This window comes from Myotis davidii, unplaced genomic scaffold, assembly GCF_000327345.1.
Source record: "Myotis davidii unplaced genomic scaffold, ASM32734v1 scaffold102, whole genome shotgun sequence".
NCBI lineage: Eukaryota > Metazoa > Chordata > Mammalia > Chiroptera > Vespertilionidae > Myotis > Myotis davidii.
The window spans coordinates 1-1056 of NW_006293778.1; the positions used below are offsets into that span (position 1 = coordinate 1).

The 1056-nt window shown below is 47.2% G+C and overlaps 1 protein-coding gene across 2 annotated transcripts in view; it reads right to left on the reverse strand.

Moving 5' to 3' along the window:
* Positions 1-73: 73 nt before the first annotated feature.
* The window catches only part of LOC102751816 (YEATS domain-containing protein 2), a 17456-nt gene continuing 16473 nt past the window's right edge, over positions 74-1056 (reverse strand). For both annotated transcript variants that reach the window (XM_015566304.1, XM_006767403.2), the window contains one exon: positions 74-265. In XM_015566304.1, coding sequence (XP_015421790.1) covers positions 100-265 — 166 coding nt within the window. In that variant the 3' untranslated portion in view covers positions 74-99. The remainder of the gene's footprint in view (positions 266-1056) is intronic.

The window sequence follows — 1056 nt, forward strand, 5'->3', positions numbered from 1 at the left end:
GGTGGGAGGAGGGAAGAAAAGATTTCAAGGGAGTGTTTTCAAATTAAATCACTTTTCTTCCACTTCAATAAATCTGCACTTCTTTAAACTCAAGTATGCTTACCTAACTTCCACAAGGTCATTTGGTTTATAGCTGGGATGAAGGAAAAACCAAACTTTCTTGACAAAATGATTAATGCTGGGTTCTCTACGAGACCCTCGGACATACACCATCCATTTGTGGGTTGATTGGTCATTTTCTTCTCTCTTATCGGGAGGTATATACCTAGAGGAAAAGAAAAAAAAACAGAATCCTTTTTTTCCTTCAAAAGCCTAATGAAACAATTAACACCTACTTAAAACAAGTTTAAAAATAAATTACAAAAAGAAAACTGGGAGGAAAAACCAAGATGGCGGCATAGGTAAACAGCAGAGTTTGCTGCCTCGAACAACCACTTCAAAAATACAACTAAAAGACGGAACGGACATCATCCAGAACCAAAGGAAGGCTGGCTGAGTGGAAATTCTACAACTAGAAGGAAAGAGAAAAGCATCCCAAGACTCAGAGGAGGCGCAGTACAGAAGTAAAATACTAAGGTATGGAGGTGCATGCTGAGCGGGCTGGTGGCTGAGGGCCCAGTTGTCGTTTTCAATTGGGAGGGAGTCTCAGGCTCTGAGCTCCAGTTCCGGGCGAGTCTCTAGGGACCCAGACTCATACGGGAGAAGCGGGACTGTCTGGCATCGGTTGAGAACTTGAGGGCAGCTTTCTCTCCGTGGGGTTTACAGCAATTACCGGGACACTGAGAAGCAGAGCCTCTGAGGGCAAGACTGAGAGCAGCCATAACTGCTAGCCCCACCCTGTTGATCCCATGGGACCTGCCTCGCCCTGTTGATCCCGTGGGACCCGCCCCATCCAGGCCCTGCAGGGAGGCTTTTACTGGATAGCTTCAGGCAAAGGCTAGATTAGGGCCTCCCTAGAGATCCAGGAGCCAGGAAGCCCAGAGGTCAGAGTGGGACCATCTAGTTTGCAGCTCCGTGGAAACATAAAAGACACAAGCAGGAGGCAGACTCAGAGAC